Source organism: Arachis stenosperma, chromosome 4, assembly GCF_014773155.1.
Source record: "Arachis stenosperma cultivar V10309 chromosome 4, arast.V10309.gnm1.PFL2, whole genome shotgun sequence".
Taxonomy (NCBI): domain Eukaryota; kingdom Viridiplantae; phylum Streptophyta; class Magnoliopsida; order Fabales; family Fabaceae; genus Arachis; species Arachis stenosperma.
Genome location: NC_080380.1, coordinates 124,501,812 through 124,513,745, shown reverse-complemented (window position 1 = coordinate 124,513,745; position 11,934 = coordinate 124,501,812). Strand labels below are relative to the sequence as shown.

General features: G+C 33.4%; 1 protein-coding gene across 1 annotated transcript; it reads left to right on the top strand.

Annotated features, from left to right (window-relative positions):
• Nucleotides 1-346: 346 nt before the first annotated feature.
• On the top strand, nucleotides 347-11,113 carry LOC130974014 (uncharacterized). Its single transcript, XM_057898725.1, has 24 exons — nucleotides 347-862; nucleotides 1,709-1,780; nucleotides 2,382-2,425; nucleotides 2,764-2,875; nucleotides 2,962-3,033; nucleotides 3,167-3,229; nucleotides 3,479-3,556; nucleotides 3,648-3,740; nucleotides 3,927-4,046; nucleotides 4,605-4,691; nucleotides 4,853-5,062; nucleotides 5,193-5,240; nucleotides 5,429-5,683; nucleotides 5,780-5,883; nucleotides 6,748-6,992; nucleotides 7,336-7,404; nucleotides 7,495-7,559; nucleotides 7,673-7,842; nucleotides 7,944-8,022; nucleotides 8,400-8,655; nucleotides 8,929-8,974; nucleotides 9,731-9,839; nucleotides 10,280-10,342; nucleotides 10,825-11,113. Exons 1-24 carry the CDS (start codon nucleotides 539-541, stop codon nucleotides 10,903-10,905), a joined length of 2,865 nt encoding a protein of 954 aa, XP_057754708.1. The 5' UTR covers nucleotides 347-538; the 3' UTR covers nucleotides 10,906-11,113.
• The last annotated feature ends 821 nt before the right edge of the window (nucleotides 11,114-11,934 follow it).

The window sequence follows — 11,934 nt, the reverse complement described above, 5'->3', positions numbered from 1 at the left end:
AATTTTATTTATTTTTTACCAAAGATAAGAGACTCGAACCCGCAATCTCTTAATTGAGTATGGGGGACTATGCTATTTGAACTATTACTCATTGGCCACTAAAATTTAATTTAATTCTAACTAAAATTTAATTTTTGATATAATTAAATTCTGTACCATTAACAGTTTTGCGTAAAGATATGTTATTAGTTAGGTTGTAAGTGCAAGTTAGAATTCAAAAACACTTTTAAACAAAAGATGAAAAGAGTGAATTAACCATTCTACCAAGCTGGTTAGATTCGCAGCGAGTCAGCAACTATACTGATTATTATAACCGTAAAACATAGACGACAATAAGGTGCCGTCCTGAAACGCCGTTTCAGATTTACTTTAATCTGAACAAGAAGACGGCACTTGCTGACGTCAGCAAAATGTGGTTCCACTTCACTACCAACTTCTAAGTTCCATCTCTCTCTTCTTCTTCCCCGTTCTTGATGTTTATATTATACACAATAACACCATTCACTCACATACCACTACTACCTTCCTTTCCAATTCCATGATCATGGCCTCTTCTTCTTCATCAATTGCTTCCAACTTCACCCTTCCGAGGAACAACGACGCCATATTGAAGCAGTGTGGCAGTAGCACGGCCGTGTTTGGAAGCGTTCGAGTGTTGAGCAACAAACCGCGAAGAAGAAGCTGTGTGACTTATGCTTCTTCCATTCAGCTGCAGCAGCAGGTGGAACCGTCGCTAATTGGTGATGTTGATAAACAGAAGGATGATGGTAGAGTGTTGAAGGTCGGTCTTATTTGCGGCGGTCCTTCTGCTGAGCGTGGGATTTCCCTCAATTCAGCTAGATCAGTTCTTGATCACATACAGGTAGCATCACTTATCTTGCACAAATACCAATATCACTATTGAATATTCACAATTGCTTCGGTACTTTCTGTAAACTAGAGCTAAATTATCCCCTGTCATGTGTAAATAATCAAATCACACGTTTAATCAATTCAACTTATAGATAAAGTTTGGATAATAAAAGTAAGCTTATGGAGCACGCATTAAATGTCTTCCAAGATTACACAAGTATTTCTCAAGCTTTAAACTCCTACGACAAGTTAGTTGTCTAAAGTTTAATTCAAATACGATACTCTATATTCAAATAAAAATATGTAAGGAGTATTTGAATATAATATACATGTATATAAGGTAATTTAATCACAACTTTAACAAGAATTTGTGTATCAAAATTTTGTGTTACATATAGTAAACAGGTTGCACTCCTATTTTGGAGAAAGTAAAGCATCAAATTTGTGGTGTTTGAAGTTTGTAACTTACTTTGAAGTTATGAACCCTCTCCTGAGGATAGGTACTAGGAAAGTGGAGAGGGTACAGTTTTGATATGTAATTCGCTACTTTTTGTTATTAAATGTTTAAGTATTTCTTTTAAGAGGAAGGTATATGGGACAGGGAATTCGGTACATGGTATGTAGGTAAACGAGAGAAACAAGGTAAGTATGATATGACTTCTAAGGTCCTTGAAACTGGCAAATTCTATGTTGAGGCCTAAGTTGACTGGGTTGTGCCGAATTCAGGAACCTTGGGAGAGGTTTCAAAGCTTTCCAGAGAAATTTGAAGTCGGTTACCAACTTTGATGTTTGTTTAGAGATCAAATTGGTCCTTAAATTGACAGTTATTTAACATCCATATTGTGTTATGTGACAGGGAGATGATTTACTTGTGAGTTGCTATTATATTGATTGCAATCTCAATGCATTTGCAATATCTACTGCTCAGGTTAGTATAGTATGTGCCAAAATTGTGTAGCATGATCTTCTATTTAACTATAGTTTTTGACCAAGCTGATTGGTATATCTGGTTGACAGGAATTCTGATCTGAATGTTTCTAAATTTATCATTTGAATGAAACAAGGATGGATAATCTACAGTTCTAACACTACGATGGCAAATATTAGCTGAATAGTTTTTCCTTACGGCTTCCTTTTCTTCTTAAACATCACTAAAACATGTTTTTCTAAATTAGCAATGTTTATTGTGATATTAGTCCTGGCTAATCTCAGTAGAACTTAATAAATGAATATCCATTTGATGATCACCTTTGGCTAAAGATTTTTCAGTATCTTACATTTGCCAAGTAATCATGTCTTAGTTTTCTTATAGATGCAACAAGTTTATTTGCCTGTTACTACTGAGTGATTTTCGGGTGCATGAACGGTTATTGTTCTCGATTTAAAACTCTAAAGCTAGGGCTTTTACTATCATGTCTTCAATTACTTGGTAGCAAAGTGAAATGGAAAATCGAAAAAGAAAAGTAAAGAAAGAAGGTGATGTTTATTCCTTCCAAGTCATTTTTCTTGTTTCCATTTTTTTTCCACAGGTATATTCCAACACCCCTGCAGATTTTGATTTTAAACTTGATAGGTCAGTAAACCCTTTCAGATTAGTTAAAATCACAATAATAGAATTATTGGTAAAATCTGTTTCTTATTTAGGAACAATTAGTTACACAACTAATTAATATTGTTCGAAGAGTGGTCTATGAATAACAACTTTGTCGCCAAGTTTATGATATTCTTCTTTAACATAGAAAGATTGTTCCTGAACTAGAAAGAATTTTGCTAATAACTTCTCCTTCCTTTTTTTTATTTTTATCTTTTTGTTTTGTAATTTTTATCTGCTAAGTACCCCTGAAATTATAGCATGGAACAATTTACATTTGTAATAACTTGTGCAAAGTTGGTGGCTTGTTTATTTTGCAGCCTTGCCCAAAGTTTCCAAACTTTGGATGACTTAGCAGAGCATCTAGCTAAAGCTGTGGATATAGTGTTTCCTGTTATACATGGTCAATTTGGTGAAGATGGCACGATCCAGGTGCAATATATATACGAATTTCTTAAAGGCTGTAATGATTTTGTGTATCTATATGAATATTATTTCTAAATGATAATTATTTTCAGGAATTGCTGGAAAAGTATAGTGTTCCATTTGTTGGCACAGGATCAAATGAATGCCGAGAAGCATTTGACAAGGTACAAGAATTATGTACTCTCTCTCTCTCTCTCTCTCTCTCTCTCTCTCTCTCTCTCTCTCTCTCTCTCTCTTCTTTGTTGCTCTCACTATCTTTACCTCTCGCACTTAGTATTTGCTCAAAGTTTCTGCCAGTATAAAGCATCATTGGAGCTCAGAAAGCATGGATTCATAACAGTACCAAGTTTCTTAGTTCAGGTATTGAAAGTTTTGTTTTAACACTTACTTGATTAGGCAATTCAATTGACCAAATATGTCTTGCACAAGTGCGTATCTTCTAGTTACTATAATCATATCTTGACATGTATTTTTAGTGTCCAATATCCAGTGTTTATTAAGGTGTTTTTCTAGCTTTATGGTTTAGCATGTATAGTTTTCTGATCAAATGACCAAGATTTTCTTATTTACGTATACTGTGAGACTTGATAACATTATGATGACAATTAGGGTCATGAAACAAACCAATCAGAACTATCAGAATGGTTTAAACGGCATCGGCTAGACCCTGACTCTGGGAAAGTTGTGGTAAGGCACTTGATTTAGTCCATTCCTTGGAGATTTGTTGACTCATTTCAGCAGCTAGTTATGCTCATATACATTTACAATTTTGTCTCAGGTAAAACCAACAAGAGGAGGGTCAAGCATCGGTGTTGGAGTTGCATATGGTGTGGCTGATTCTCTCATTAAAGCTAATGAACTTATCTCCGAGGTATGTTAAGTCTATTCAGAACTGGATGAAGAGAAAATTTTTATTAATGTAACAACTTTTGTTGAAGTAGAATGAATATAGAGAAAATTAAGGAGGGATACAACTTGACTAGAATTATTTACTGTAAAATTTATGCCTATCTCATAGTATATGTTAAGTTTTTGTCATTGATTTTGTCTGTGACAGGGAATTGACAATAAAGTGTTAATAGAAATGTTTCTTGAAGGAGGGAGTGAATTTACTGCAATTGTCCTTGATGTTGGATCAGGTACACATCGGCGTCCTGTTGTACTACTTCCAACTGAGGTACAATTTGTTTTTCCTTCCACAAACTTTTTTACTGCTATTCTACTGTGCAACCATTTTTAACCCTCTGTTGGTTCTAAGATTTGAAGTGAGACAGCAGACAGAAACTATCACTATTCACGGCTTCATGCTGCCTTATCTGCTGAACTGTAGTTGGAATAGAATAGTCAGTCCATTTATGAATCAATAAAAAATGTCAATGCTGATGATTATTCTATTCCTTCCATTCCCTTTCACACTAATGTCTTGAACTCCTTATTGAATTTCTTCTTCTAAAATTTAAATTGAAGTAGCAGAAAGTAAAAGAATTTTTTCACTTGAGCAAATATGTTGTACTTTTGGTCATAGTATGATGCCATAAATGTGGATATGGAATTTCATGTAGCAATAAATATGTTGTACTAGTTATGTTAATCTTTAGTTAGAAAGGAAGTTCAGTTTTGTGGCTGCTTATGTTAATATGAAATTAATAATACAAGTTGGATATGGAAGTTGCAATCTGCTTTTACCTAATGAATATTTCATACTCGATAGTAATAGTGCATATTAGATGAACAGGTTGAACTTCAATCCCGTGGCGCAAATGATGTGCAAGAGAATGATGCAATATTTAACTACCGAAGGAAGTACCTTCCTACCCAACAGGTCAGTGTTATGTATGTGGCAAGGTGTATTGCACATGCTTGCTGATATTAAAAATGGTGTATGAAGTGATCTTTTTCCTCCAGTTTATTGAGTAGTTAATTTCAAGCCAATTACAGTCAGCGTGTATCTTTCTAATTGGATGAAGTATGTATGCTGCATAGGTTGCTTACCACACTCCACCTCGATTTTCCTTGGATGTAATTGAAAATATACGCAAAGGAGCATCTCTGTTATTCCAACAGCTTTGCCTGCAAGATTTTGCAAGGATTGATGGATGGTTTTTGCCCAATTCAGCTTGTAACTTACCATCTTCAGAAAGTGAGTTTGGGAGGACGGAATCTGGTACCATCATATTCACTGACATTAACTTGGTGAGATGATTTTCATCCTTGGAAAGAATGCAGAAAATTGATTCATGCAGTTTCACTACTTATGTTTTTTTTTCTTTTTTTTTTTCTTTTTGTTCATACTGCTGATAGTGAAATTTGTTGCATGTTTCAGATCAGTGGTATGGAACAGACTAGTTTTCTATTTCAGCAGGCTTCTAAGGTATCTTCTGGATCTGTCTGCATTCATATGTCTTGTATTGAATATTCAGAGTCTTATATTTTCCTCATATACTTCTATGTCATGGTTGTGTTTCTCTCTATTTCTGTGTGAATTTTAAATAGTTTCTTTCCTTTTAAGTTCACCTTTCATCTTAGTGTATTTTAAGACTTCCTGTCTATATTATCCAGGTTGGCTTTTCTCATACAAATATTCTTAGGAGCATTATTCACCATGCTTGCTTGAGGTTTCCAAACCTTGCATCGATTATTAACAAATCAGGTCAGGTCCCAAGCAAATCAAAATACTCAAAACTTAACAGGTCAGTTCCTCGCCGCGAAGGAGCTCGAAAAGTTTTTGTAATTTTTGGAGGTGACACATCAGAACGGCAAGTATCTCTTATGAGTGGTACAAATGTATGGCTTAATTTGCAAGCTTTCCATGATGTAAGTGTCCCCCAATCAGGAAGACCATAAAGTTTCTGTTCAGTATACGTAATGGTTGGGTAATCATCTGCTGAAGTGTAATCATGGTTATTACAGCTTGAGGTTACTCCATGTTTGCTTTCCACAACAAGTGAATATGAATCCACTGTGGATGGAAAGAAGGCTGATAATGTCATGAATAGAACAGTATGGTCGTTGCCGTAAGTATTGTCCATTTAACCTTTTACTAATCAGGATAAATATGAGGATTTTAACCCTGAAAAAATCATTGTTTTTAACCCTGGAAAAAATCATTTATAGGCCTACAATTTGCAGCTTAAGCTTTAGGAATGTTGGTACTTTACATTGTAGTAAAGCCTCAATGACCAAGTGGTCAAGGTTGATATTTGCCACCATCACTATTCAGACAACAACAACAACAACAAATCCTTATCCCACTAGGTAGAGTCAGCTACATGGATAAACGACGCCATTGAGCCCTATCATGATTATGTCTACAGTGAGATTGTTTACACATAAATTTCCTTTGACAACCTCATGTATAGTCTTTTTGGTTTTCCTCTACCTTTCGCCATCTGTTTATCTTCTATTTGATCCATCCTCCTTTGGATGCTCTGGCAATCTTCTTTCTATATGTTCAAACCACTTGAGACGACCGTCACTATTCAAAACTCAGTTAAATTTCAGCACCAATAAATTGGCTTTTTGCCATTTAGTCCAAATGAATCTTATGTTGGTGGTAGTGTTAGGAATTGAAATCACTCTTGGATCTGCATCTAACCACTTAAAATTTTTTAGGCTTGGTCCTTGATTGTGCTTGCAATTCTTCCTGCTGATGTAATGGTGGGCACTGTGTTTTGCTTTTAGGTTTTTGCACGTGTCTTAAACCATGTCATCCTGAAGAAAGCAAATTTTTTGTTCAGTTTGATTCTTAGAATTAGCACCCAGAAAGATATCCATTTATTTGTGCATTCCATTTTTTTAGTGAATTATGGTTCATGCATGTGACCTCTGCATATTGTAACTAGAGTGAGGTGTTTGAGTCATTGTTATCTTTTGTACAGTTATTCTCTTGTGCTACGACATACAACTGAGGAGGTACTTGCTGCATGCATAGAAGCAATTGAGCCTGATCGGGCTGCAATGACATCCAACCTGCGGGAGAAAGTAATGAATGATCTCATGGAGGGTTTTAAGGATCATAGCTGGTTTACTGGGTTTGATATTGCTGATGAATTGCCTATACGATTTTCACTCAAACAGTGGATCAAGCTAGCCAAGAAGGCCGAGGCAACAGTATTTATTACAGGTATTTAAAGCTATATGTGTTGTCTAGATGGCTAAACCTTAGCCTCAATTTCTTTGTTAATATATTATTAGTTGGAATGCATTATTAGTAATCAATGTCAATAGTGGAGTGTGACTAATATCTTAATAAGAATCATATTTGGTTAAAGCCAATATTATTCATAAGAATGATCTGTTTAAAAGTGGAAAAGCTATTTGTTCAAGTAGTGACATGACCCGAACAGGAAGCATGCTTTTAACATTTTTGTAATATATTATAAATCTGTAGTTTAGACTTATAGACATTTCTGGCTAACGAGAACTTTGGGAATTTCTTTACAAGATATATCATTTGTTACTTGTAGTTCATGGAGGCATTGGAGAAGACGGTACGCTTCAATCACTGTTGGATGCTGAAGGAATTCCTTACACAGGTTTGTTTATATTTCATACTGAATATATGGGATTATTAGGTATGCGATATTAACTGCATAGGTTCAATTTTCTTTCATCTTCTGTTGAAGGTCCTGGTGCAATGGCATCAAAGATTTGTATGGACAAAGTTGCAACATCTGCTGCTTTAAAGAATGTATGTTTTCGTAATTCAAACATGGTGTCCTTGAATGATGAGCACTCCTATAACATTATTTTCCTAAGTTGGACATGTTTTTCTGACTAAGCATTCAAATCATGTTATTTTAGCTGGCAAACTCGGGAGTTCTTACAATAAACAAGGATGTCAGGAAAAAAGATGATCTCTTAAGTAAGCCTATAAATGAGATATGGCATGACATCACCCAGAAGCTACGGTGTGAAACATTATGCGTCAAGCCAGCGAGAGATGGATGTTCAACAGGAGTTGCAAGATTATGGTAGATTTATCAGTTTGTTAGTATCTTAACAAATATTGCGTTATTTACCATGATTGAAAAGGTTGTTTCAATACTTTTCTGATCATTTTATTGTTATGCAGCTCCTCAAGTGATCTTGCAGTATATGTAAAAGCTCTAGAGGAATGTCTACTAAGGATTCCTCCAAATAGCTTATCAAAGGTATGGATAACGAATAGCATCATGTATTTATCAAGATTTCTTATGTTGGGGAATTACGAGTAATGTTACTTAGAGGTACAATGTACAGTTTTATACTGTCTTACTTGGTGTGACCTTAGTATGTATTTACTATTTACAATATTGTTGTGTCCCGCAAAAATAGAATATACTTCCCTAGTAAGTATAAAATTCAATATCCTTCATTCTTCTTCCTTCTTGTCCTATTTAGCTAGAAAAATTTCCCTAGAAATATTAGCACTAGAACTCAGATAAATTTGCATTTATTGTGGTAACTGTTATATCATTACACACTCTACATGTGCTCTTCAACTTTGGATTTCATGACATTATTTTTCTCTTGATTGATTGATATGCAGGCACATGGTATGATTGAGATGCCAAACCCTCCTCCAGAACTCTTGATCTTCGAACCATTCATAGAGACAGATGAAATAATCATGACATCTAAATTCAAGAACGAGACTGCTGATGGTCTCATGTGGAAGGGGCTTAGTAGATGGGTAGAAATAACAGTTGGAGTTGTAGGAAAACGCGGTTCGATGCACTCGTTAAGTCCAAGTGTAACTGTGAAGGAAACCGGTGATATTTTGTCGCTAGAGGAGAAGTTCCAAGGTTTATTCCAAACACTTAATTGTAGTCTTTATTTTGTACAAACTTAGTTGCAATTAGCATGATCTTCATGCAAATTTTCATAGTAGGATAAGACTTTATATTGTTGTTCTTATGAGTGTTTGGGAATGTGACTTCCTGCCACCACTGGAGAGAGTTTGTGTGGATCTCTTGTCGATCTTTGTCTTTTGTTTATGTTTTTCCTTTTTCTAAAATAGCTACAATTTCTTTTTTTACTATGCTTCATCTTTTAATGTCTTTGCATATTCTTGGCAGGTGGGACTGGCATCAATCTGACTCCACCTCCCTTATCAATCATGAGGTACATTGATGAGATTCTACATCTCTTTCCGCCACAAAACCTTCTTTATGGCTCATAATTTCTTAGCTTTCTTATTCTGTCTTTTATTAATAAATTCTTGATGGCATTGAAATTCAATTTAACAAACAATCACAAGATCATAACCTTTTGTTGTGACGATAAATAATTATATTTAAGAGTTGATCATGTACAAAGTCTGCTGATGACTAAGTTCCTTACAACTTGTGACAAGGTTGATACTTCTACCCTGATACTAATTATATTAACATAACTGCCGTTTACAGATTGGTAAAAAATAATCCAGACAACTACTAATTAAATAACTTAGCTTTAGGGGAAAAAGAGGAATGGATTGACATGTTACAAAAATCTGAATTTGATAAAGAAAATAATTAGATTAATGGTTTGTACCTAAATATTCTGCATGCGGCATTTTGTTTACCTTTATCAAATGTGCAGATGCACACTCAGCTTTTTTCAATTTTGATCACTTTAGGTTTGTCGAAATACTTGATTTCTTGGCAATGTAATGCAAATCCATCTTTCTAGTTCAATATTCAATATAAAAGAAAATTTACTATGGAGTGAAGAGTTCCTGATTTATGCTTAAGTTGATATTAGTCATTTCCATCATAACTATTTACAGAATATGTGGAAAATTTTTGTTTCTTCACGCTGCAATGATGCTGGATTGACCTACTTTTTCTGAGTCAATTTTTCTTGAAGTGCATTTGAGTTTTTCCTTCCCTATTACAGTGCAAATGCATTGGAGAGATGTAAAAAGCACATTGAACTTACTGCAAACACTCTACAACTGGAAGGATTTTCTAGAATTGATGCATTTGTGAACGTTGACAGTGGAGAGGTTCGTTGATTTTCTTGTTTGGCATGTTATTTTTTTCCATTTTTTATCCCCTGATATGTTTATGATGACTTGTCTTGATGAATAGCTAAAAGTTTAAGCTATTCCTCTCATAAATAGCTGGAAAATGGGATTTGAAAATTTTGAAATAAGAATAATGATAACAATGACAATAACAATAACAATAATAATCATCCAAACATGCTTGGTGCACAAAAATATGAGGGAAAGTTGAAAGTAAAGTGTATGCACAAGAATGAATTCAAACGTGCTTTGGTTATAAGCTGTTCAAATGCATTGCTGTTTGTTGTTAGTCTATCAATCGAATGTTGCCACAACTCTCAACTCATTGAAATGAGGACAATAGTCTTCTCATATAATAGTATATTGTGTTTCAATGACTTCTTCTCACCTAACACCTTTATAATTTTCAATGTTTTTAGGTTTTGATTATAGAGGTGAATACAGTGCCTGGAATGACTCCTTCTACTGTTCTGATTCATCAGGTAAAGTACCTCCAATGATATGATATTTCTTTCTCTTATTCTTTCCATGTGTATATTCTACTAGGCATTCATGAGGTATGTCATTTTGTCGCTGATATCCCTTAAAAACTTGACAATTACACCACTGTAGTCAAAAGCTAACAAATACAACCCATATTTGAAAGTATTTGTCAAGCAAAATCAATCTATTGGGTACCACAAAATAAACGTCGATCTTTGAGAAACCATTTTGTCAATTAATATTTTGATAGTCAAAATGGGGGTTTACTCCTTTTGTTGCATAATTATGCTAAATCAGTTAACCTTATTGTAAAGGCTAGTGATATGAACTTGAAGGAAATGGAATTGAAAATTCATTGTTATTACTTAGAAGAAAACATGTACAAGTTAGCATCTATATAAAATTATAAATATATAAATTACCTTTTATTTCATCATATTTTATAATTCTAACTTTTCTTCTCATTTCATGTGAATCTCAGGCACTAGCAGAACAACCACCATTATATCCTCACCAATTCTTCCGTAAACTTCTTGATTTGGCTTCAGAAAGATCCACGTGATCTCTTGTTTTATTATTGTTTCCAAAGGTGATCACATTGAAGTTATCATGTATCACTTATATGAAAATTGTTGCCCTTTATAATGTAATGCTTAACTTTGGATCATTTACTTGCTTCCCATTTCTGAATGTGATCTCAAATGCAATAATTGATTATATAGTTTGTGTACTCTTAAACTGGCTTTGAAGAAAATGATTTTGTTAGGATACATTGTGAAATTGGCACCAATACTAACTCATCTGGATTCAGCCTAGCGCCCTAGCCTAGTGAAAAGTAAAAAGTTGTGCTATCTAGTATTGTAAAAAGGTGAATTCTATGATGTAGAAAGAAAGATTCTTCTACATGTGTATGTTTGTGTTGTCAAAAGGATAGTGTGACAAGTGTTTAGAAAGAGAGTAATTAAAGAGACAAGATTTGATATGTTGCAAGTAAAATGTAGTGTATTTTGTCTTATGTAACATGTAAATAATATATTGATTAAATAGGCTAATTATATTTATGTTAATTAATTATTAAAGATAATATTAGACCTTGTATTATTTTTTTATTTTTGGACTTTTTGAATGTATGCTTTATCTCTCCAAAAATATTAACTTTACACACAAAAATTTATTAATATTTATTTGTTTTAAGATATACATTTTTTCTTTTTTGATGACTTAGATATATTCAGTTTCACAAATATAAAAATGTATTTACATATTTTAACCAACAAAAAATATATAACTTTACGTATTTACATACATTTAAATTAACAGTAATATTTATATATATTTAATTTAAATATTATATCAATATATCTGTCAATATTACTCTGGATACATATAGATATTTATAAAAAAATATTATTCAAACACCACATATTTTTGACATCTTATAAAAATAGTTTGTTATTAATTATTTATATATTTAAATTTTTTTAATTAATAAAACAAAAAAATTTATATTTAATTATTTAAAAAATATTGATGTCAAAATAGCATTTGTAATAATGCCATTTTTATGGTGCAGAAAGAGAGAATATATATT